The sequence below is a fragment of the Acipenser ruthenus genome, chromosome 9 (genome assembly GCF_902713425.1).
Source record: "Acipenser ruthenus chromosome 9, fAciRut3.2 maternal haplotype, whole genome shotgun sequence".
Lineage (NCBI taxonomy): Eukaryota > Metazoa > Chordata > Actinopteri > Acipenseriformes > Acipenseridae > Acipenser > Acipenser ruthenus.
The window spans coordinates 39,356,068-39,379,418 of NC_081197.1; the positions used below are offsets into that span (position 1 = coordinate 39,356,068).

Here is a 23,351-nt window from a genome sequence, read left to right on the forward strand (position 1 = left end):
CCAGGCGTTTTTTTTCCCCAAACTGTTCATCTAAATGATCGAATATTTGTTCTACGGTTCGTTTATTCTGTCTAACCAAAATTAAAATCTCACGTTTGGCATCCCCCATAACAAAATCAACTTAATCTTAACTTATACTCTGAATCTGTACCTTTAAATTTAGTAATCCATGGGTCCCCCATAAAAAACGGCACCATCATGACTAGCCTATTTGCATTTGCTCCTCCTGCTGCCTCCATGGTTGTATAACTTTCTATTGCTTATCTCAGATCCTGCCAACATGCACCAAGAAAAGGTGGATGTCACCTGGCTGATGCGCCCAATATACCAATTACACAAAATAAAGAAAGCCAGGTCACAACTAATAAAGCAACATTTAGAAAATAATTTCTGAAAATGTTTTAAAGGATAGGATCTATAAATCTGGGGAGCAGCAGCAGTTTCCAACCAAATGAAGGCACGACAGGGGATAGCAGTTAAAAGCTTTAATAAAGCTGATCAGCAGCACAAAAACTAGCACACAAATGTAGCAAAAAAATAAAAATAAAAAGTACAAAAAAAGTCCAAACTCTCCAAAGTTTGTTTCTGTCCACTGCAGTCCAGGCCACTGAATCCCTGCAGCAATATACCACTCCAAGTCCCGATCGTTTCACTCCAGCCCCACGTGTCTTGGCTCAATTCTCCAATCACAGCAGGTTTCTCCAACCCAGCAGACTTCTTGGGTGCGGTGGTTTTTATTTAGCAGCACAATGGTAACTAGCAGCAAAATAAAAGAAACAACAAGGAAACAGATAACCAGCAGGGACACTAACTAATCAATGGTAATCCCGACAGGGAGAAAATGTAAACCAGCAATCAGGCAAAGAAGAATTAAAATATGAATAAACTTAAGTTTTGCAAGGGAGCGGTGGATAACCCGACCAACTCCCTCAGACAACAGCAACTCGCCTTTACTACCGGTCTCGGCCCGGGCATCTCGTTCACTCCGGGTCCTGGCTCTCGAGCCTCCCTTTCTAGCTGCACCGCAGCATGCCAGTCGCAGCGGCCTCCTCTAGAACTCTCGTGATTCTTTCTGCACACAGGTATTCTCCCTCTTGGGTCCCGTACTCACCATCAGCGTCCACTGCTTCCTTGTTTTCAAAGGTCCGTCCTCTTTTAAATTTGAGGGTGCATTTTTACTGGTCAGCTGCACCGAGTTTCAGCTGTATACAATTCAAAGAATTACCTACAAGAGAAATTATCCGCTCTCGCCCTGCAGTAATTCCGGGTCCGTGTTAATGCTGGTAGTGTCTCTTTTTAACAATACAAACAAGGATGTGCAAATCAAAAAAAGATACAAAACAATAAAAATATACAAACAGCAAACGTGCAGTGCTTTAAAAAAACCCCACTAAATCTAAAGAGCAAAATAATAAATGACACAAATCATAAGTGAAACAAAAAGATAATACACACAGACAAACAATAATAAAGTGCACTACATCGTCACACACATGACACATGGCAACTGCCAAGTTCTTTTTTTGGCCTCTAAGGAAATTAACCAGTCATGTGGAGGCAGATCTTATTTTTAAAAAAAGTGATCTGGTCTTTGGATATCTTTAGATATAACTGCAAACCAGAGCAGGATCCTCACCTGCCAAAATTATGGTACTTAAATCCTGCTGTTGACATCACTTAAGCTTAAATCTGAAGTGAAGGAAAAGAAAGAGCAGGAGCAGTACAGCTGCTTCCGCAATCTCCAGCTCTCAAGTTGAGAGGCCAGTAAACATAAAGGACAACCAAAAGGCCACGATACGTTGGCACGTTACCATGGAAACTGGCAATAAAACGTACAGCTTTCCGATTTGACTGCTGGTAAGTAGAAAGTACATAGTTTAATTTGTAAAACTGAACGATTTAAAGAAACACATTCATTCTGTCCTCTCTTTGGTCATATCAGTTTGAGATTTAACTATACAGAAATAGCTAGGTTTTTTTTTTGGGGGGGGGGGGTTGTACACTTAAATACTACAGAAAACAACAACAATAAATACTACAATAGAACCAAGCTGCAGAAACAAACACTTTATTCTGTGACTGATTTGCTTCAACCATTACAGGACTAAATGTAGCTCAGCCAAAACATCACAGCCTAGCACAGACTCCAATACCAATTCAAAGTTATATCCAACATACACAATATTATTTGTAAGCAAACTGATCCTAAATATTATAAGTTTTTGTACAGTATTATAATTCAAACAACATATATTATTAACCCTATCTTTTCATATTTTATGTTTTTATGAATGATTACATCTTGGCTGCATTTGCCGCTTTTTAAACTATCTCCATGAAGCTTGTCGAGGATTAAGTCATATAGTGCACTGCTAGGACACCCATCTGTATTGTTTTGGTCATTACTTAAAAATGTTGATATTCACCGCATATACTTACCTTTACACGTTTCCTATCTTCTACAGTGTAAAAACTTCACTGAGCAGCCTGGTTTTGAAATACTGTAACCAGTGGGTGAGGCACAGCTGACCTTAATTGAAATCCCAGCCAACATCTCCTACTGAGGTAACACAAGACGTTGCTGCTAAATTTTAGCATAACAGAACAACAAGGTCACAACTTGAATCACTGTTACATTTTGGTCTTAAGGTAGCATCATAAATTAGGATTGCCACCTCCAAGACACACACACACACACACACACACACACACACACACACACACACACACACACACACACACACACACAAACAGCCACCGTGTGCTTAACTGTTTGTTCCAAGTAAAAAAAGCATCACATTCAATCTTTTCACCAGCAACAGGTATGGCAGTACAAAAACCAGCCATGCTGGTTAAAAAACAGACAGGTAGCAACCTTATAATAACTTAATCATAAAGGAGGCGTAATACAGATTACAGAAGTTTACTGAGTAACTGTTTCTATCAGGGTCAGTTGTCATGGTGCCTTTTGATACAGTGCTTTCTATCCATATTCTTTTAGCAAAATAGAAACTTACTAATTGGGCCATAATAACACTACAACATACACAAAAAAAAAAAAAAAAATCTATTTTAGAAAATACGTTTTCTTTTAACATTGTAACCCACAGGAATTTGTTCAATATGGGGTTATATTTTACACCTGATTCAAGTGTGCATTAAAATACAATTGAATAAATAGTAGGTACAGAACTGAAGTTTCAAGTGTAAAAGTGTTACACTCCTATAAGCAGGATTTATGATACTTTGTCAGACTAATAAAACAAATTATAATAGCAGAATGTCGAGACCTTCAAACATTTTTTTCTTCAAAAAAATGTGACTTACCATTTATTGCACTGCTGCCTTGCCTGTTTTTTCTTTAAAACACACACATCTTTTTAGTTTGGAAGTAGGATATTAAAGTGCCACAAGTGTTATACTGATATACCACATTGACTGGCTTGTGTAATAACATCACTCAAGCGTCACTTCACAGCTCCATTGCAGAGGTGTTTATTACACTTGTCTGGAGTTCTGGCATGTGAGTTCAGCACAAGACTATTGCGTTGAGAAAAATATACAGAATCACATTGAATGGGAAATAATATTATAAATAAATGGACAATTAGTCTAATGTTAATTGTGTAATTCTAAATTCCCTTACCACTCCTCAGATATGGGGATGATACAATAAATGAATACCTTTACGAAGATAAGCCCTTTGATCTCACACCACGGGAATCCCAAGAGTGGCAGGCCTCAATAAAATACATTGTAATACTATTCGGACCACACACAGAATAAGTATCATTCGCACTATGAATTAAACCAAATCTGAAATGAGCCAGAGATATAACCCTCATAACTAAAGATATAAAATGAATAAAGTATTGCAAATGAGCTATGATGACAAATATTTGAACTTTTCAGCAGTATATATTTTTTACATCTGTATGGTTTCAGTTTTCTGGGGCTGCTCCTGCCGTGCCCCAGTGTGAGCCGACTCCAGGACGGATGTATTCACAGTAGAGCTAAAGTAGTTCTGATTCTAGTCAGACTTAAATAAGAAATAGTATCAATAAGCAGCCCTTACCAAGTACAGTGTTAGATAAATGGCTGTTCTTTCTTTCTTGGTTTTCCCCTTTCCAATCTGCTTGCTGTAGTTTGGTCCAGCTAGTTAAATATTTACCTAAGCAATGTTGATTTTGCTGTGCCATTCCAGACTTCAGTAATGAAAAAACTGCATACCGCGTACCAGCACTCTAGGGTGTACTGAAACAATATTCTTCAGAACAATAGAAGAAAATATGTCAGATCACTCTCCTACCACTACCACGTCAAACTAGGATATGATTAAAAGTATGCGTCATGCACATTGCAGATGTACAGTAAAGTGTGTAAAAACTAACTGGAAAGTAATTACTCCAAAAACACAACTGTAAATGAGATGTTCCATCTAAGTGGGTTTTTATCCTAAGTTATAAATATATTGAAATAATAAAAATATAGCCTTGAACTTCTTAATGTACTACTGTTTAAAATATAGCATCAGATTTCCACTAGTGACTATTTAGTGCCCTAGTCGCAAATTAATTTTGCTGAATGGCACAACGGTTGCTGTATTACAGATGTTGGCCTTCAGTCAAGTTACCTAAATGACTTTAAGATCAAATGAAGGATCACATGCATCATTCTCAAAACTTTAATTATAATTCAGTTCCTATAATATAATCCCCATTTATTTTTAAAGAACATTCCACAATAATAATAATAATAATAATAATAATAATAATAATAATAATAATACCATTATTCTGGAATGCTCATGTGAATGCAGTTTGAGTGACATGTATGCAGCAAAGAATAAGTCTGCTCTTGCAGCAAACTACTTGGTCTCACTTTGTACCAGAAATTGAAACAAAAAAAAAAAAAAAGAAAAGCAATTGCCAAAAAACAACTCACTTTTACCTGTTACTCACAGGGCTCTAGTTTGTAAAAAGACCCTGAATGCAAGTCACATTTAACTCTTAATGAAAAGAAACACAATAATTAGCGGTTAAATTAACGGTTTAATTTGGCCAACGTGACTCTGTCATGTTCGCAAACAAAATTAGTGCAAGACAGAAATGTGTAGTTAATTTTAGGTTTGAGTTAGGACTTTGGAGTTTACACTAGTGGGGTTCCCATAGTTAAACCAGACACAGACCATAATAACAGTGAGTAACAGAGAATCAGAGTGCGATGGAGAATCCATCATTACCTTAGTGTTACTGTTTCTTGTGCTCTCCCAGATAGAGAAAGAAAGATATATAAATGCATGATTGTTCATTTTGAAGCCAGACCCACGTTAATCATTTCAACAAGTACTATACTGGTAATATTATAGAATTACATAGCCTTTTGATTGCGTCTCCATCTTCTGACACATCTCAGATGCCGCAGTTTCTCTTTTCTTCGCAAACAAAATTACTTTTCTTTTAAAATCTGCATTACAAAATGTTCGCTGTGCAGCCATTTTAATATACCGGTACTGTACCGAGAGTAATATCTGTAGTGGGCAGTACTGTGTACAGCTGGTCTTGTTCAAGCGCACCAAAATAATTGACATGTGCAAATGTAAATTGGTACACTAACTAAAAACCTTGAATCCAAGTCACTCCCCCCAAATTTGAACTTTTATTTTGGCCACAAAAGTGCGACTTAAATCTGAGTAAATACGGTACATGTTTAGTCAGGGATACACAGTTTCATATGTGCAGTTTCCACTTTCACAGTCTTACACAGAGCAAGCCATGTTGTACTCTTCTCTCTATAAAATTAGAAGGACTGTAGGACACCGAGCTGAATTGTGAGAGAATGAGGACTTGGTAGATATTTTAATCTTGGAAAGTACCAGTAAATATAAATCTGCAATAGTAGATCTGTAAGTGAAATGACAAATTGAATGTTGTGTATACCTAACTTTATATTTTACTTCTTAACTTTACACTATATTACACTTATGAAAATGTAAGTACATTTTCCTTAAAAACACATTTAAAAAAAAAAAAAAATCCATCTAAACGAGTCTTAAGGATTAGTAACAAAAACACATCTTAACACAAATGGATACAGAGAGATTAAAAGCATGAAACATCATGTTCGATCTGATGGTTTTACTTAAAGTTCCCTGGAAATGTATCAGTTCTGCACAAAATGCATTACCTGAAAACTTGGGGTTTGATCTGTGGCTGGAAATATTTACATTCCCTAGGATAGGAAAATACATTTAAGCCACTTTGAAAGCAACAGTCCCAATTTGAAAAAAACAGAAAACAAAACTCTTCTATATCAATATTCAAAATGTGATGTTGCCATTCCAAATCATTGCCACAGGCACACATAACCCTTTATAGGACAGTGCCATTTTTTTCAGAATATATGCATGATATAATAAAAATATAAGTTTATATAAAGTAGTATTAATTCGAATTAATACAGATTCAAAGATAGAAGTAAAAATGATGTCACAATATATAGAACACCATTACATCATGTAAGAATACATCATGGATTTGAATGTAAACAATAACAAGTAGTTGTCATGCTGTCAAAAACCTATAAATACCTCCAGTGTTTTGATTCAAACACAGGCTCCCTTGAGAAAGATATATACAACATATCGAAACGTTGGGCAGCTGGCTCTTTGAGCTAAAATATATTATATATATATATATATATATATATATATATATATATATATATATATATATATATATATATATATATAGTCTATTTTGACATTCTTCTTATATTCTGGATAGATTATGTGTATTATGTATGTCTATAAACTACTACAATGATGTCCACTACTATTCTTTTGGCATACTGTAAAACATGAATGAGTGGATGGCATTTAATGCACAGTTACAAGTTTGGTGCTCTAGAAACTTTATTGGTTCTGGGAGATCGCAGCTCCAGGATCAGAGTGAGGTCATATCATTGTTAGCAATGAACATTTTTAAATTCCTTTCAATTTGGGGGATGTACGACAGAAAACAAGAAGCTATTAGAAGGGGGGAAAAAAAACAAGTTTATTTTATTTGCATTTGGTTTGATTTCCAGCACACATACATCATCATGACACAGTCACAGGGATTCCTAAGGCCCATGTTTAACCCCTGAGCCAGAGTCTCCACAAGAGACCCCTGTAAAGGAGACCAACAGATGAATCTTGAAACAAAAAAAAAGTGAAAAGTTACATCTCTGGGTTTAATCAACTGATGATACGAATCAATCAACGTGCATACAGTTGAAGGGTAAAGTACCAATGCATTTATTTCCACTGGCTAGGACTCTTATGCAGGCTGTGTATACTTATTCACCAGTCCAGTTCAACATGGTTTTGTTTGTTTGTCAAGTTTTTGTTTGAACCTAACTTGTCCTCTAAATGTACAGTCACAGGTTTAAAATTGAACTATACCAAGTAGCAGATTAATACCTAATGTTCATTTAAAAGAATAAAGAAACACACATAAGCTCAGAAAAATCACAGTGTATCCTTTTTAAACACTAGCATTAAAAGATAGTTCTGAAAACAAAAACATAATTTACATCACATTCAGGGCCAGGGCCAGGACGAGCACCTGGGCAACCCCCCCCCCCCCCCAACCAAGCTTTTCGTTAAAAGAATGAAAAAAAACACATACGTGTAAAATAAGTAAAAGGTAAATGGGTGGCTTTGTGGTTTGTCCCATTGGGAGGGTATGAAAGGAAATCCAGCTCATAGCTCAGACCCAGGTCTATAATCAACACCACATTTGACAGGTTCCGCTCACAACAAACAAAGAGTAATACTGAAGTCAGCTGGGTGTAACAGAAACCTGGCACAGCAGTGAGGGTGGATCTTAGAAGGCCTTAACTGAGGAGGCCAAGTTTGGAGAGATTCTGCATTGTCACAGCTTGCCTCTACAATCGACACATTTTATCTCCAGTACCTAAAAAATGCACATTTTGGAACCCCACTCACACCCAAGTTCACAAGTTAAGAATAGGAAGAATCTTATCCTGTTTAATAAATCCGAAGACAACAAAAAAAAAAAAAAGTAAGCTCCTTAAATAAAACAAAATATTTGTAAAAATCAAATCAATGGATGAATTTGTTTCTAAAGCTTATATGTTTTCCTTCTTTACCCCCTAATTTTACATGGTCAGATGGCAATATAAAGGCATGTCTTTCTCAATACAAAATTAACATGCAGTTACATACTTATTGCTTGAATATCCAGATGGCTTTTCACTAATGCTATTGACCAGATGTTCATTTTAGAATTAAGCTTTTTGTTCAGTAATAACCTAGTAATCTGAACACAACACTCAACAAAAAAAAAATAATAAATATAACTTCAGTTTGACTTGAGCCATTGCTACTCAGCTACCTAATCTTCTGCTATATTTTTATTAAAATTTTTATATTTTAATCAACTGGCCTATAGTCCAAAATGAATAACCACTCTGAAACAACTGCACTCAATCCCAGTCATCAATATATCCACCTGCAGATGCGAAACACACCAGCATGTTTCTTCAAATGAAAAAGCCATGCTAAAACCAGAAAGTAAAAGTTAACATCTTTGTGCCAAATCATTTTTTTTCATTTAAAAACTGCTTCACTAAGGCACAACGTTTAAAACAGTAACTATTTAGTTGCACCAGTGAGTCTTTGAAACAGAGAGAAAGGCTTGTAAAAAAAAATACATTTCTTCACTCTTAAAAAGTAGAATCTTATTAAAATATCTGTTTTGGGTCCATTCTCAGCACATAATTCCAAATATCAACACAAAGAAAATGTTTTACTGTGGAGATCAGACTGCAGGAATAATAGTCTTCAGTATTTTTCTTTCTAAAGGTCACACTTTGTACAGCATTGCAACAGCAGGCGTTTGATACAATATTCTTCAACATTCATAGTCATGCTTTTGCATTATCTCCTGATGAACAATTTTGTTACAATCTAAAAGACTGGAAATACTGTAACCAAAGTCAAATCCATACCCTTTGGTAGGTATCAATATCTTTGTGAGATCGATACGGGGAGCCAGAAACAAGATATCTTGTGTTTCCAACTAAACCTCATAAATCTTTTGGATACAAAATGTAATTTTAGTCAGTTTCGAATGAGGGAAGGTGTTCCAAAACTCCCATCGAAACAGTTCCTGAGTCTTGTGCAACATTCATTCATAGGTAGAAGTCTCTTTTAATCAAGAAGTGGTTCTCTTTCCCCCCTTAATAAAGCCGCAGAGCAGCAGGCAATTAGAAGGCTGATGACCAGCTTTAATTCAATCTGCATTTCTGTAGCTGTCAGCAAAGCAGCACACAAGGACTGGAATATCGTCTCTTTCTAGTTCTGCAACAGCAATGGAACATGTATTTGCAGGAGCCTTTTTTTCTGCATCAGAGTCTTGGAGAAAAGGGTTACAGTTTAAAGGCGTCACTTTGTTTAGATGGGTGCTAGGGCTCTGTGCGGATTGTCCAGTTCTTGGCTTCTTTCTCTCCTGCTCAGTCCATTTCCATGGACACTAACCGCCGGTTACCCCTCATGTCATCTTGCAAAGCGTTCTTACAGCAGAATCGAGCACCAATGTAACCAATCAGCATGGCCAGGAGCCCAACACAAAGTGCAGCAGTAGCTCCAAACAGCAAGGGGTACTTCAGGGATTCCAACACTGAAAACAGAAACACATCTCATATCAGAAATAATGGTTTGTAAAATCTAAGACAGAGATCTATTTCGCATATCCATTTTACTTCAGAAGTTATAACAATGTGTCAATGACACGGTTAATTTCTACTTGACACTCACCTGTAATGTAGCAACAGTAAAGACATTGAGATGGCCAGAAGTTCAAACAATGTGGCATTGAAATGGTTATTTTATTTTACTGGACAACAGGGGCTATGGAACCGAATTGAGAAATGCATACAGCTGTGCACCAAACAATTAAGATAACTCAAAAGTGGACAGTTTATACCCAAACAACAAAAGTCATATGACCTCAAAATCAGACAGGCATATTAGGTCACAGGTCAATGTCAAAGTCACCAACACATTTAGCATGCAAGGTGTATTTATCCCTGAAAACAGTCACTATGACTGTGTGTATGATAAACATGATCAAACTTGACCAAGAGATTCCCATAATATTACAGAGTATGAAACCAATATAAAGCGCTCGTTCTTGATCATGAACTGTGTCAGCAGCAACTAGTGCCACCAGCCACACAGTAATCCAAGAGGTAGCACCGCTAATACAAAGTCATAAGGACACCTACAAATAACATATGAAGTGATTCAAAGCAAACATTCAAATTTACATATGTCTTTTAAAACATTACATGTTATTGCACTGTTGGTTCGCTTACTTGCAAAGTCCACTTTTAAGTGAACAGGCTCAGACTGGATCTCCAGCGATTTCTGCCAGGCTCCATCGGAGGTTTTGAGCCAGGGCGTCACGGAGCAGTGATAGCTCCCGCGATCAGTGTCCTTGGTGTTGTGAATACTCAGGCGGTACGTCCTGGGTTTGATCCTCTCCAGACTGCAATCGCTGGTGCCATTGCGTGGAGTCAGCGTCCTCACACCCCATCGGTCCATTGAAACGAGGAAGACCGATTTGTCCTCTGTGCTCACTGACCATTTCACATCATAGGAAATGTCATCTGTAAGTAAAACATATTAGTTAATGTTGTAAATAGTCTTCCTTGTATGCCAGACTATGCAGATCTAGAGACTTTAGCACAACCTTTGAACAGAGCATTCTAGCAATATTTAAATAGCATGTGTTGTTTAATAATAATAATCTTTATTTTTATATAGCGCCTTTCATAGTGGACCACCATCACAAAACGCTTTACAAGATACGAGACTAGGGTGTGTGAACTATGCATCAGCTGCAGAGTCCTTACAACGTCCGACCCGAAAGACTGAGCACAAGGAGGTTAAGTGACTTGCTCAGGGTCACACAATGAGTCAGTGGCTGAGCTGGGATTTGAACCAGAGACCTCCTGGTTACAAGCCCGTTTCTTTAACCACTGGACCGCACAGTCTCCTATACCATTTTTTTTTTTTTCCAGCTTGATAAAACTGAAGAAACAAAAACGAACACTGCAATTAAGTGGCTATTAAAAAAAAAAAAAAAAATTGGTTGTCATAAAAAATGGTACAATATTAATTAAAATGATGGATAAGTCTGATGTTATTTTAATGGGATTCAAAGCTGTGGTGAAGGTTTCACTTAACAAGACGACAACCTTGGAAGACGCCAAAAAAAAAAAAAAAAAAAAAAAAAAGTTACAACATACGCAGGTTGGAGACGTTCCAGAACAGTTAGTAAAGGTCATCTCAAGCTCTTTCCAAGTTAGTTAGTATGAACCCCAACATATTTCATTACCTCAGCTCCACACCTAGCACATGAGTCAGTACTATTCTCAGGTTGCAATGAAATGCTCCTACATGCACTTTCCAACACAGCCAGCTAGAAGAAGAGATACACATTACATCTTTCTAACTCATGACTCGCTGAGCCATACTCTTGAAACCATATTTGTTTGTAAACTTGATGGTGTTAAAACACAGGAATAAACTCGAACTAAATGTATCTGAGAACAAAAATAAAGTATCCCCAGTGGTATTATGTCAAAGGAATTGCATATCTGATAGAATAGTTATTAAACACCTACAAATTGTAAAGAGTTTGATTTAGCACCAGTATTCAGTTCAAACAATGTGTCAGTGAAGCAGTTCACTGAAAAATTAAATCATGGAAAATAGCTGTGTGCCAACTACAAAATGCAGAAGTGTGTGGTCTATATCACCGATATAGGTTAAAACAATGTGGAAGGGAAACAGCTAATTTTGGAACCCGACTGAGAAATCATAGAATACAGCAGTGTACCAAAGATCCAACTTGACCTTGAGTTTCATGGAATACAGCTGTGTACCACACACACACACACATACACACACACACACACCCCAATAGGTCAATATTCTTAGGTTACATGTCAAAGTGAAAGGTGCAGTTAGATCTTGCTAGTCAATTCTACTACACTAAAAATATGAAGTTGGCATCTCAAATAGTTTATGACAATTAGATACTATATGCTTCCCCCACACTGAAGTTTCATGAATAGGGTCTATTATGTCAAACTAAGCCATGTGAACTGAATTGAACTGAATAGTGTAATGTATTTAAAATAGAAAACACACATTTAAGAGTTACCGCTAAAGAAGCCAGCACTGGGGTGAGATGTTCTATTTTTCTGGTTTTAGTCCTGATTCGAGCAGCAGCATTTTGAACCAGTTGAAAACGAGACAATAAACATTTGGGATGCCAGAAAATAACGCATTACAATGATAAATTCTGGAGGATACAACAACATGTACTAGTCTTTCAGTGAGATGTAGAGATTATACAGCTCTGGAAAAAATTGAGAGACCACTGCAAAATTATCAGTTTCTCTGGTTTTACTATTTATAGGTAGGTGTTTGGGTAAAATGAACATTTTTGTTTTATTCTATAAACTACTGACAACATTTCTCCCAAATTCCAAATAAAAATATTGTCATTTAGAGCATTTATTTGCAGAAAATGACAACTGGTCAAAATAACAAAAAAGATGCAGTGTTGTCAGACCTCGAATAATGCAAAGAATATAAGTTCATATTCATTTTTAAACAACACAATACTAATGTTTTAACTTAGGAAGAGTTCAGAAATCAATATTTGGTGGAATAACCCTGATTTTCAAGCACAGCTTTCATGCGTCTTGGCATGCTCTCCACCAGTCTTTCACATTGATGTTGGGTGACTTTATGCCACTCCTAGCGCAAAAATTCAAGCAGCTCGGCTTTGTTTGATGGCTTGTGACCATCCATCTTCCTCTTGATCACATTCCAGAGGTTTTCAATTGGGTTCAGGTCTGGAGATTGGGCTGGCCATGACAGGGTCTTGATCTGGTGGTCCTCCATCCACACCTTGATTGACCTGACTGTGTGGCCTGGAGCACTGTCCTGCTGGAAAAACCAATCCTCAGAGTTGGGGAACATTGTCAGAGCAGAAGGAAGCAAGTTTTCTTCCAGGACAACCTTGTACTTGGCTTGATTCATGCCAAAGCTGCCCGATTCCAGCCTTGCTGAAGCACCCCCAGATCATCACTTGCTTCCTTCTGCTCTGACAATGTTCCCCAACTCTGAGGATTGGTTTTTCCAGCAGGAATCTTTTTTTATATATTTCTCAAATAAAAGAGTAGGGTTGAAGATCACACCTAAATTTATCATTTCTAGTACAGGTTGAGAAGGTAGTCTACTTAAATCCAGGCCAAATTATTGTTTTATCCTGGTTCAAGGCTTATCTAGCTGGTTTTATGAACCCACTAACAAAACCTCAGTTTTTTTCTGCATTTAACATTAAGAAATTTTGAGACATCCAGCCCTTAATGTCAGTAAGACGAGATTGGTCCCAAAAGAGGCATCACCAGGTTTTAGAGACAAATACAGCTGGGTGTTATTTGCATAAAAATGGAAATGTACTCCATGTTTGCTTATAATATCACCCAGAGGGAGCATATAAATGGAAAATAATAAAGGACCTAAAATAGAGCCCTGTGGAACACCACAAACTAATTCAGACAATGCAGATTTTTCATTCCCAATTAAAACAAATTGAGACCTATCGGAAAGCTAAGACTTAAACCAGGATAAAACAACTCCAGATACACCACAAAATTTTGCAGACGATTGATTAAGATAGAGTGATCCACTGTATCAAAAGAAAATGAAAACTGATAACCTGTCAGTGCCAATTAATAAATCATTTAATACTCTAACAAGAGCTGTCTCAGTACTATGTGCATGGCGAAAATCAGACTGAAATTTTTCATAGAGGTTGTTTTGTGTCAAAAATTGATGCAGTTGATTTGCAACTATCCTTTCTAATATCTTTGCAAGAAAAGGAAGGTTTGAAATAGGCCTACAATTAGATAGAATTGTTGGATCCAAGTTATGTTTCTTGATCACTGGCTTTATGACAGCTACCTTAAGAGCCGATGGAACTAGCCCAGAAGAAAGTGAACCATTAATAAAATTAAGAATATAGGTATTAAGAGAACAAAATATTTATTTTAATAATTTAGTTGGAATCGGATCAAGAATACAGGCAGCAGGTTAAATATGCATGGCTATATCATTTAAACCTATTAAAGTCACTGGAGAGAAGGAATGAAAAGTAACCAGAATAGGTCTGGTAGGTTCTACTGGGGTTAAGTCTTTCATCACCCAAGATATCTGTGAAATTTGATTTCTGATGTTTATAATTTTACTATGGAAATAGTCAATGAAGTCGTTGCAAGAGACTGTGGCAGCAGAAGGATTACACAGAGGATTAACTAGTTCAGAATAGAATAAAGATATCTAGGATTATCTTTTTTCATTTCAATTAAGTTTGAGTAGTATGTTGATCTGGCTACTACCAAAGCCTCTCTATACTTTACTTGATGGTCCTTCCATATAAGATCATTCACATGTAGTTTAGTACCTCTCCATTTGCATTCTAATTTTGGACCACCCCGTTTAAGTTTTCGAGTGGCATCATTAAACCATGGCGAGTATTTTTTAAGCGAAACATTTCGAACCTTAGCTGGAGCAATAGCATCAAGGGTACTAAATAGAAAGATATTATAATTATCAACAAGCTCATCCATAGTTTCAGAGTGCAAAGGTAATAAAGAGCCAAGTGCCTCTGAAAACTTTAAAGTAGCTGATGGGTTTAGTTCCTGAGTTGTAAAAGTGTGTATCACTTTATTTGTAAGTACTGGCACATTAACCTAAACAATAACAACAAAATGTTCTGAAATGGTAAGATCGGTAATTTTAAAGTCCATAGCGTTTAGGCTGTGAGAAATTACTAAATCTAACGTGTGTCCATGATTACGAGTCTAAAGAGTCGAGTAAATTAAACAAATGTATTGAGTATTTGAATTCTATCATAGTTGGAAGATAGGAAAGACAGAAAATCACCAAATTCAGATAAAAATGAAGCATGTGGCTTTGGTGCACGATATACAATACCAATGTACACAGATATTATCATCCATTTTACATAATGAAGTAATTCAAACGATGAATAATCATCCATAGTTCCTTGTTTAATATGAAGATCAGAGTTATAAATTGTAGCAAGTCCACCTCCTTTCCCACTGGTATATTCCTGATGGATAAAGGAGTAGTCTGGAGGGGAAGCCTCAATCAATGAGACATTATCATCTACCCCAAGCCAGGCTTCGGTGAGAGACAACATATCAAGCTTTTGATATACAATAAAATCATGAATTAAAGGTGCTTTATTGGACAGTGAGCCAAGATTAAATAATGTCAAGTGAAGATTATTAGACTGATGTAGTTTTATTTGGCCAGTAATAATTGGGATATTTATAAGGTTATTATAACAAACTCCACAGGGTCTATTAAAAGGTAATACTGTGATATGAGAAGCCGACACAACTTCAATGGGGTAAGCTTTTTTTAGGTTTTCTGGAGATGAATTAATTGGGATTGTCTTTGCTGAATAATGTTTCTCACTAGTACCTTGCCCTTCCTTGATTTTTATTAAAAAATCTTTTAGGTAGTTTTCAAAATGTGCAGCGAGCCTACTTGCCCCAGTATTGTTCAAATGAAGCCCATCTTTACGACACAGGTTTTTTTTTTTTTTTTTTTTTTTTAAATAGTCCCAGTTGTTAATGTATCCTATCTGTTCTTGAAAACACCACCCAGCTAACCAATTATTTATTGATGAAATTCTACTATATTGTTCATCACCTCTGCCAAAAACAGGCAGTAGTCCAGAAAGAATGGATTTGTAATTTAGCGCTTTCAGTTTCTTAGTTAGAGATTTAGTCTTTGTTTCAACTGATTTTCTATCTTTTATGTCATTAGTACCTACATGCACAATTACTACCGGCCCCTTTTGTGTTTTATTGGAACCATTTACCAGTTTGTGTATTCTAATATCAATGTCCTGAATGTTTGCTCCTGGAAGGCAGGTTACAGACCTGTTCAATGGATCTTTACGAGTGAAATCACGATCAACATAGCGAATTATAGAGTCACCTACCAATAAAACATCCACATTGCTTTCTATATTGTCTAATTTTTCGGTACTTAAGACTTGATATTTGTTGGATAATACAATACCCCCCGGTTGTTTATTTTTAGGTGTTCTATGGCTTTTCCTAGCTGTCACCCATGGTCTATTTAAGGTAACATCCTCTCTATGTAACCCTTCCATAATAGGACATGCAGTGTTTGATAAGGAGTCTGGTTCCTCATGAGCATTTGAGACCAGTTAGTTAGAGGTCTCACCTAAAATATCTGAGGTTAACCAGATGTTGTTTACCTCATGAACACTGTTTTCTATAAACTGCTCACTTGTACATATCTCTCCGAGTGTTACGATTTGAAGTATTGAGTATTAGAACCTATTAGACCTATTAGAACCTAGAACCTTTTTTAAATAAACAATTGTATGTGTAACAATAAATGTTAATGCGCCAGACATGCAGACAAAACAATGTACTATATATATATATATACACACATTATTTTTTTTTTTTTAACTGGCAGTGGTAGGCCTACGTTTTGCCACATCTAAACTGTAGTAAAGTTAAGCAATAATAATATTAAAATGTCAAAATACGACCCCGTCATACTAATAATTATGGATGCAGCATGTCTTTAGATTATATTACTGAAACATTTTAAATTCTGATTTTGAAGTGTAAAATCATTTAATATATACATAAATCTCCGCGATCACACATAAACTACATCTGATTGACAATGATGTAATAGAAACATAAAAAGACTGGGGTTTAAAACAATTGACCATATAAAGAGTCGTCGATCACACATTTTAAAGTTCATATGAAAACACAGTGGCACGAACACACACCAACATACAGTCTTGCAAATAAAACGGTCAGATAAAATAAAAAGCCATGCAGTGAACCTCCCCTTAATCAATCAAACAGTTGCCCCGCCTTACTTTTTGCCTACTTTTGAGTTACTGCGCTTGCGCGATCAACTTATTTCCTACGACACCTATAGTTTTGCATTGTTCCATCAAAAAATGTATATAATTTACTTCCACACCATAAGCCAACTATTAAACCATGAGAATAACACTAAAACATAAATGACAGAACTATGGTATCGAAAAAAGTATAACAAGATTCACAAAACCATTTAAAACCATCACAAAATAATTGCTAATATTCTGTTTATTGAGGTTTATTTACAAGTACCAGTAATAAATTAAGAGTACTGGCTGGCTCACCTTATCTTGTATGAGTTAAATAGTTCAGAGTCTTTGTTGGAATCCTGACAACATCTTCCACTGGAATGTGTAATAATGAAACTCTCACTGAATCCAAACCACTATCTTTTTTTTTCTAGCCCTGACAGTTCCCAAGAGAGCAGTAGGAGAGATATTAGAGCAACATGCTGCTGGAAGCTTATCAACAAATGGCTTTTTTTTTTGCAGACAATTCTGCCTTATCTTGTCCACCACCATTAGACTTCTCAGTCAACATAATCTGCTTTGAAGAGTACCGTCTCAGCCCGTAGAATGCTGCTCCTGGGTCAACTGTGTGTTTTGTTTTTCAAGTTCCCAGTTATCAAGACTGACAGCAACCCCATGACCACTGAACTTCACAAGCATGCTGCATTCTTGTCACAATTTTTACGCCCCTCAGCAATGTGACCTGGGTGACTTTCAAACACCATAACACTTGAAACACTGGGGTCAAAGGGTGCAAGGCTTTTCTGTACACAGCACATGGCACTATTAAATATTTATTTAAAAAAATGGTTATGTTGTACTGACTGTGCGACACACACACCATTTCAAAACTGTAAATGCAGTTTTGTCCTCATTTAATTTATAATACAACACATCAACCAAAATACAGTTTGGTTTTTGAAATCTATGTTCTGCAGGTTTGCAAGGACAAATACCTTAAATGTGCCAACTTTATCAAGTCTTTAAGATACAGTGGCACTTGAGCAAGAGTACTGACCCTAGTGACCTTCAAAGTTCAAAGTTCAAAGTTCATAACACCTACAAGATAGATATTAATTCCAAGTAATAAGGGAAAAAACAACAGCTGTATACAAGAAAAATAAATAGGGAGGTGGATAGGATACGTTTTAAAATCCCTTAATCATTTTGGCATGAATCGGAACTGTACAGCTCCTACACAGTTGTTAATCGTATTTCCAGGACTCTAATAAGAAAGCTCAATGCCCACAACCTTTTACACAGTCTGTTACTGAGCTCCCTACTATGATGATGGACCACCAATCTCCAATTTCATTTATATGACTACAAGATAAGTGACTGTTTCTCCAGAAATGCTGTAAAACCTAAAATGAAACAGTATGCATCCACAGCACAGGATAATAATTCACAATGACATTCTTATTTTTTCAGAACCATTTATAGCGCGTTTCATTTTTGTTTTAACACCTGATATTGTGAGTGTAATATATTTTCCAAATGGTATTTGCCACTTTATAATGTATGTATGCATTCCTCAACATCCTGCCCCTCAAAGCAGCTGTGGGGTTGTTTTAATTCACAGTGAAAGAATGTTGAAGCGATCAAAGGATCTTGACAGCTGTGGTTGAGTTTGATGTTCTTACTTAGACGTTGCCAATACTCAGTGTTAGTCTTAAAAACAACAACATAAAAACCTTTGATGCTAGTCTTAGTGCCTGTAAATGATGAGGTTCTGATAACACAAAGACAGAAGCCCCGCGCCCAACCCTAACCCTCCGCCCCCCTAACCATCCAACCCTCCAACCCTAACCCTAATATCCTGTGTGAAAAACATGAATTCATTTTCACTGGACATATTTAAACAACTGTTTACACAAACGGTTTTCATGTTTAACTTAAAAATGTTTGTCATCTTAAATGTCAACTACTCAGTTGTACTGGTTGTGATTTTTTAAAGAATCCATAACATTGATTTAAAAAACAAAATAGAATAAAAAATATTAGAAAGCTACTTTGTGCAATCTGCATAGATTGACTTGAAAACTGATTCCCGAGTGGAATTATGGGACCAACGTGATCAACCACGAGTATGTAACAGGAAGAGAGTCAATTGGTGACAGGAAACAGAAAGATGTGGAACAGTCAATTAAACATACTTAGGAAACAGCAGTCACATTTTAAATGATTACTGTACATCAGGGGCTTTTTAATGTTGATTAAATATCAAGCATGCAGAAAATCTTCAATACTTTACACTGGTGTATTTATTTATTTATTTTTACATCAAAAATGAAAAAAATTGAAAGAAATTGTGAAAATAATTAATTTCCCAATTTTTCAGGTAAATATAGGGGTAATAATTTTGGACAATAAAGTAGCTCTCCTTTACTACTTATGTGAATACAAACCGTGTAATGCTGCTCAAGTATAGACAAGTTCAGAATATTAAACAGACATACCCATATATTATACCAATGCATCTACCGAATGTAGTGGACGTTCTTGGTGTAAATCAGAATTCACACATGCCTGAGTGGAGCAAAAAAATATTGGCCTATAGCTTTTGTGAAATTTTTTCAGCCAAAATCGGTACAAATGGAGAATAACGTGCCTTGCCTATGACAGGCCATTTTAATGAGGTTGCAAGTGTTTTCAGTCCCCAATATGCTTAATATAACCTGAAAAGTATTCTCACTCTCCAGGGCTTCCTCACAGTGAAACTTATTAACACATAACCAGATCTGCTGGCCTCGAGTCCTGCTAAATCTCTACTGGTGTGTCTGAAGCACAGTAGCATATTTTAATGTCATCCATAATTAACAAGAGTGCATGGGTGGATTCTGGGCTGCTGCTGTGTGAGATTATCCCTCAGGGCACTAAAGCATTGTTATTAATTTGTCAAAGAGAATCTCCTGACAAATTAATTGGAAACCCAGAACACTCAAACAATAGAAAATATTAGCGGAGTTATAGCTATTACTGTTAACATTTGATGAATCAATCTCAAATTTACTGAAGTTTGGTTTCTGATCCAGCAGCGCATCAAATAATAACTCCAGTTTCAGCCAGTAAGGTAATTATGTGCTTGTGCTGGAGTGTGAGAAACAGAAACTATGGCTCATAGCACTTTTTCTGTCTAGACAGGCAAAGCGATTTGGAGAGTTTAATTCCATTCAGAAAAGTGTTGACAAAATTCAAATTTATAGATATTTCAGCAAGTCATTTAGTTTGCCATTTAGGCAGGATAGAAATTAAGAACAAAAACTGACAACCACACCAATAAGAAGCAGCATTCTTTGTGAAAAAGGCACATTCACTCTGCACTGTATCATAGGATATACAGACACTTCAGCTTACAACACAATCCTGGTTATGGGGATACCACTTATGCTCTGCAGCAATAGTCTAATGCAATCCCAAGCAACTTAAAATTACTTTTTAGTATGTGCTTTTGGTCACATACTATACAAGAATGCTAGAAATAATATACTAAAATGGCACATCAGCTCTGGTAGAGTGCTCTGCCATGCAGCCTGCTAGTGAAGAGTAGATAACTAGACCTGTCGTCCAGTTGTTGTTTCTGTCATGTTCTGACAATACACAAGTACATCTCGAGGCTGCGCCTGGTCCGTAAACTTTATAGCATATTTAACCTCGAAGCCCAGCTGAAGAGATATGCTACAGGGCTATATTTCCATTCTTTAAATTAACTCCTATTTTTGAGAAGTAAAAGACCTGTTAATTTTACAAAACTAGAACCAAAAGTTATGTATTTCAAGTTCTCTTAAATTCAAGGGGATTTGTTTTTCATTTTCTAACATTAACATGATTTATTTTCTCCTTTGTAAAAAAAACAAAACAGGGATGAATTAAAGAATGGAGGAAACACTTTGAAAATATGGCCCATAGATTCTGGGCGATGTGAAGGGATGAATGTACACTGGAGGTTGGTTTAGAATCTATCTTATGGTATAGTTTAGATTTACTGTAGCACATATGAAATCTATAGGCTTGGAGTTTATTTTATGCTTTTAGGTCAAGTGTGTCCAATCACGGACCTGGAGGGCCATTGCACTCCAGGTTTAACAGGTAAAATGAGATAATTAACTACTTCAGGGTCTGAATGCAGGTATAATTGGTTCCATTAAACAATTCAGAACAGGGTTGGAACAAATACCAGGAGTGAAAGGGGCAACTTTGGCCACCCCTGTTCTTAGTGGTGGCCTTTATAAAGAACTTGTGACCAATTTTCTTTGTCCACAACAAAGCAGGAGTATCAGAATCAGCTCAGTCCCCTGAAGTGATGATGTACTGTGTATACCATGGAGTAAGAATTTTTCTATCCAATCCTTATAAAAGAAAAGTAACTTCTGTGTCATCTCATAAAAGCACATTTTCTTAGTGTAATTGTTTCTGCCTGAACCAAAGGAAGTCTTACAACAGAGGCTTTTAGCTGGAATAAAGCTTTCTAAATGTACAAGCTTAAACAAGCCTCTGCACAGCATGTAATACTGAATGCCTTGGCATCACCAGGCACTGCACCCTTTTCTCAATTTATGTTTGTAGGGATCTACTCTATAGTATTGACACAATTCCACATTTAGTAAGCAAGCAACTCATTCGTAATTATGAGAAGCTTTTGTGTGGTTAGACTAGAGACATGTAGCAGGACAATCACTTTCTTTATATCCCATTGACAACGCATGGCTTGCATTTCCAGGAGCTGATGTCATTCGTCTGCCGTTCTTACAAGAGCTTAAAGCACAGAGACAGGCTGTCTTTAGAAAACAAATTCTCAAGTTTAAAAAAAAAAAAAAAAAGAAAACTGGCTAAAACATTAAACACCAATTGATGCTATTACCATTGCCATATACATCATTTAAAATTAGACCACTTGTCTTGGCAGAGTAATTTATTTTTGGATGAGCTAAAAAATGAGCCTCCAGAGAGATAAGAAAAAAAAAAGCCTGCCTCCACAATAGAACCAACAGAGGTGAATACAGTGAAAGTTTTTAAGCAAGCTTTGAGAGTAATACTACATGATAAATACATACGGTACATACATACATACATACATAAATCAATAAATAAATATGCACCAAATATGTATGTATTGGGGAATGTAATTGTGGACTGGGTGGCTCCTGTGATGTTGAATGTCTGCATGTGTTCATTTTGTGTAAATGGCAGTTGTGTGCTAAAATTATCAATAGCTGGTCAAACGTCACCACATGGAGCCCAGTCGGTTACATACTTTATCATATGATCCTGAGGCATCACCACTACAATTCTATATTTCTCCACTACCAAATGATACCCCCCCCACCCCCATTTCCTCTCTTCCAGTGTAATGACCTCATCCTTCAAGTGTGCAGACAAACTGCAGCTGTTTTCCTCAACCATGTTCCTAATTAGACAGTATGCTGCTAGCCTTGCAATTTAACAATTAACTGGTTAAGTAAGACTAAATGTTTACAACAAAAACAGGTTTTAAAGTTGACACACCAGCCTTGTAGCTACTTTCATAAGTATTATTAAGAACAGCAGCAACAAAAATAAATAGATATGTATTTGGATGTAGTTGAAACTACCAGAATAAATCGATGGGGAGATTTAACCCAACATGGATTCTATATACCATCGTTCATTAAAGGTGAAAAATTGTATCTGCTACTACCAGTCATTACAAAGGGCAAAATAAGAATACCACTAATCCATACATCTTGCAGAAAAAAGTTCTACATGCATTACTCACTGATCAAATTCCACTTTAAGTTACCTTGGCCAGCTATATTTGCAGTATCAGTTAAACACAAAAATACCACGGTATGAAAAGTAATTGATGTAATTGTGTATATAACTGAATTTCAGATTGGGAAGCTTAGTGTTTCCTGATGGCAAATCGCCAAGGTATCTTTTGCAGAAGTTATTAGGTAAGGGTAGCAGGGACTAGAGTACACCACTGTTACAGCTTTATAGAACAACAAAAATCTGGGTTTGGTTATTTAGCTTAACTAGTACAGTACAAGAAAAAATATAACAGATCTAAGACTGTATACAATGAATTACATGTAATGCAGTGATACAATTAACAGTTCAAAGTCTGTCTTAAAGCATTTGGGGAGATACAATCTGAACTGATACTTATTTTCTTATTGCAGATAAACTGTAAGTTAATTATTAACCATTATTTATAACAGATGTGCTATTAACAGTGCAAGAGAAGGCTCTGGTCCCATTCGGTTACCCGGGAGTGTATTCTGGAGGGCCCTCTGTCTG

The 23,351-nt window shown here is 36.4% G+C and overlaps 2 protein-coding genes and 1 long non-coding RNA gene across 3 annotated transcripts in view; 1 reads left to right on the forward strand and 2 right to left on the reverse strand.

Moving 5' to 3' along the window:
* The window catches only part of LOC117405929 (immunoglobulin superfamily member 3-like), a 32,305-nt gene extending 29,793 nt beyond the window's left edge, over positions 1 to 2,512 (reverse strand). Inside the window, exon 1 of the mRNA XM_034923782.2 lies at positions 2,440 to 2,512. The gene's annotated coding sequence lies outside the window, so the exon portion shown is untranslated. The remainder of the gene's footprint in view (positions 1 to 2,439) is intronic.
* LOC117405934 (uncharacterized) lies at positions 1,553 to 17,532 on the forward strand. The gene is made up of 3 exons (XR_004544914.2): positions 1,553 to 1,857; positions 2,466 to 2,565; positions 17,468 to 17,532. It is a non-coding gene; the product is annotated as an uncharacterized LOC117405934 (long non-coding RNA).
* Positions 7,031 to 23,351, reverse strand: part of LOC117405931 (prostaglandin F2 receptor negative regulator-like) — a 38,007-nt gene continuing 21,686 nt past the window's right edge. The window contains exons 8-9 of the mRNA XM_034009470.3: positions 10,384 to 10,677; positions 7,031 to 9,686 (exon numbers count right to left, since the gene is read on the reverse strand). Of these exons, the coding sequence (XP_033865361.1) occupies positions 9,520 to 9,686; positions 10,384 to 10,677 (461 nt within the window). The 3' untranslated portion in view covers positions 7,031 to 9,519. The remainder of the gene's footprint in view (positions 9,687 to 10,383; positions 10,678 to 23,351) is intronic.